General features: G+C 34.3%; 1 protein-coding gene across 1 annotated transcript; it reads left to right on the top strand.

Annotated features, from left to right (window-relative positions):
* Positions 1-419: 419 nt before the first annotated feature.
* On the top strand, positions 420-1,025 carry LOC124616235 (jerky protein homolog-like). The gene has a single exon (XM_047144538.1). The coding sequence runs from the start codon at positions 420-422 to the stop codon at positions 1,023-1,025; it is 606 nt and encodes a 201-aa protein (XP_047000494.1).
* Positions 1,026-2,571: the final 1,546 nt, after the last annotated feature.

Here is a 2,571-nt window from a genome sequence, read left to right as displayed (position 1 = left end):
ACTCTCTGAAAAAGCTGCTACAGGTTTCAAAAGTACAAAAAGATCACATCACTGCTATGCTTTGTGCAAATGCGACCAGCAATCATAGGCTACCCCTACTTGTGATTGGGAAATCAAGAAAACCTCGTGCATTCGAGAATTTGAATTTGAATGCTCTCCCTGCACAATACTATGCCCAGAAGAGTGCTTGGATGGATCAATCAGTTTTTTCTGACTGGTTTCACAAACAATTTGTACCTCAAGTTAGAGCACATTCGGCTGAAAAAAAGTTGCCACAGAAAGCGCTATTGCTATTAGACAATGCCCCAATGCACCCTACTTGTGAAATGACAAGTGATGACGGCAACAAAACATGCCTCTTCCTTCCAGCAAACACAACTTCACTTATACAGCCCATGGATCAGGGAATCATCGAAAACATGAAGTGTCGTTATAGAAAAATATTTATCGAAAGTTTGCTCTCATCTGATGAATCAACATCTGTAAAACAGTTTTGGAGGTCTTACAGTATTAAAGATGCCATTTTCAATGTTGCCAGTGCATGGAGTGATTTGTCAGTGTCAAATCTCAAGAACGGCTGGAATAAACTTTGGCCTCAACCTAGAGGTGAAGAATCGGAGGAACCTGAGTGTGTGACAGTTGACGAGATGGTCAATTTGTGCAATAATTTACAAATCAGCACAAATTTGACGTCAGAAGAAGTATCAGAGTGGTTAGAGTGTGACAAAGTGGACGGGGGTTTTCAAATTTTGAGTGATGATGAAATTGTTGCCAGTGTAAGTGCCACCAAAGAAGAAGAAGCAGGGGCTGATGAAGACGAGTGCTCAAACCATGAAGAAAAACAAACCATTAGCCATTCAGAGGCCGAAACAATACTGTCCAAGCGTTTAGAATGGTTTGAAAGTCAAGAAGAGGCTAATGCAATGCAGGCACTATTGCTCCGAAAAATACAAAATATTGCAGCGGTGAAAGCTCGAACATCAAAAAGGCAGAAGAAATTGACTGACTATTTCCAAGCTAGATAAACTATTTCACCTGTAAGTTTATAGTACAGTACAGTACTGTACATTACGTATTTTGCAACTTTTGTAGCTACTGTACAGATGTTTTTGTCATGTAATAAATAGTTTTATTTGCTATTACAATCGTGTTTAATTTGTTTTCGCTCTGAAATATTATTATATTACTGTGAGAGTGATATGTGTCTATACATAAAATAATTGATTGAGGTTATGTTTTGGAGGAATACAGTGTTTCTGTTATCCGTCTATTTGCTCAACTGTCACGACCACGGTCCCAGAGATGACAGTTAATCGGGTTTCCACTGTATATTCTAAGATGAAGCACATTTATACCAATACTTCAAAAATACCGTCTACTTTAAAGTAGTTTTAGTTAATAACATAATACAATTAACAGACATTTCTGTGTACCATGTAATAAATAATGCCTTTTTAAATATTATTTAACCAGGTCTTCCTTTTTTAGAGTGGATTTTATGCTGTACCGATTGTAAGCTACAATGAAACCATTAAATTAAAATAGCTTCCGAATAGTGTATAATAGATAAAATCAAGCACATTCCTTCAACCAGATAATTTAGTAGTTTAAATGAGTTTGCATATGAGATAAAATTGAACTCATTCCTAAAACCACAAAATTTAGTAGTTTAAACTAGTATATGTACGGCAAAAGATTATTAGTGGGGTTACAATTTTTAGAGTGCAAGGTACTATGAAACATGATATATAATTCATATGTAAAATAAATGTCCCTCAGTTACATAACTACATCATACGAATCACACAAACATAAATAACCATACTATCTGAGTAATAAGATTTTAGGAAACATAACCATTGAAGTAATTTTGATTTTTGATGGCTTACTTGTCCACAATTAAATCATACAAAGTCAGGAAAAGTACTTATTAGATTTAGGAACGACGTATGAGCAAGAAGAGATAATCCACATTGCAAAGTTTCATATGGTAATAGTTGTTATCCAAACTTCCAATCTGTGACACATTCCATGTACTCTTGGTAAAAACCAAGTGAATATCAAAAGAACAATTAAGTCAGTTTATGCAGCTATGAACACTACTGCAAATCAAAGTCTTTAGTAAATCATTTAACACTTTATAACTCCTTATTTTAAGAACAGGAGATAATTATAATTTTATTAAAAATGTCATATATTATTTATATATTTATTTAAAGGAGACATTTTCACTCAAAATTGAGAAATTGGGGGCAATATAAATAATTATGGGTCAATTTTAATGAGTTAAGTATACTGGTGATACAAACCATTGTATCACCATCTATTCCACGTAGACATCGACCTCCTGCACAATCCTGGTAGTCTAGAACACTCCTTTCTTCCTGCAATGACATTTTAAATTTTAGCTACTACATGAGCATATGCAATAACTACATAACTTATTTCCTCTATTTGAATGAACAGCAGAAAAAATAAACGTTAGGCTGAAAAATTTTTGTCGATGGAAAATAATAAACATGACCCTCATTCCTCACTACTTTCTGTCATACACCCATAAAATGCTTTTTC

Source organism: Schistocerca americana, chromosome 5, assembly GCF_021461395.2.
Source record: "Schistocerca americana isolate TAMUIC-IGC-003095 chromosome 5, iqSchAmer2.1, whole genome shotgun sequence".
Lineage (NCBI taxonomy): Eukaryota > Metazoa > Arthropoda > Insecta > Orthoptera > Acrididae > Schistocerca > Schistocerca americana.
Note: the sequence above shows the minus strand (reverse complement) of the source record. Positions and strands in the feature narration are given on the sequence as shown.

What these genes read in the sequence shown, in the direction of transcription:
- LOC124616235 (XM_047144538.1), top strand. Translation starts at nt 420, where the DNA reads ATGAAGTGTCGTTATAGAAAAATATTTATCGAAAGTTTGCTCTCATCT.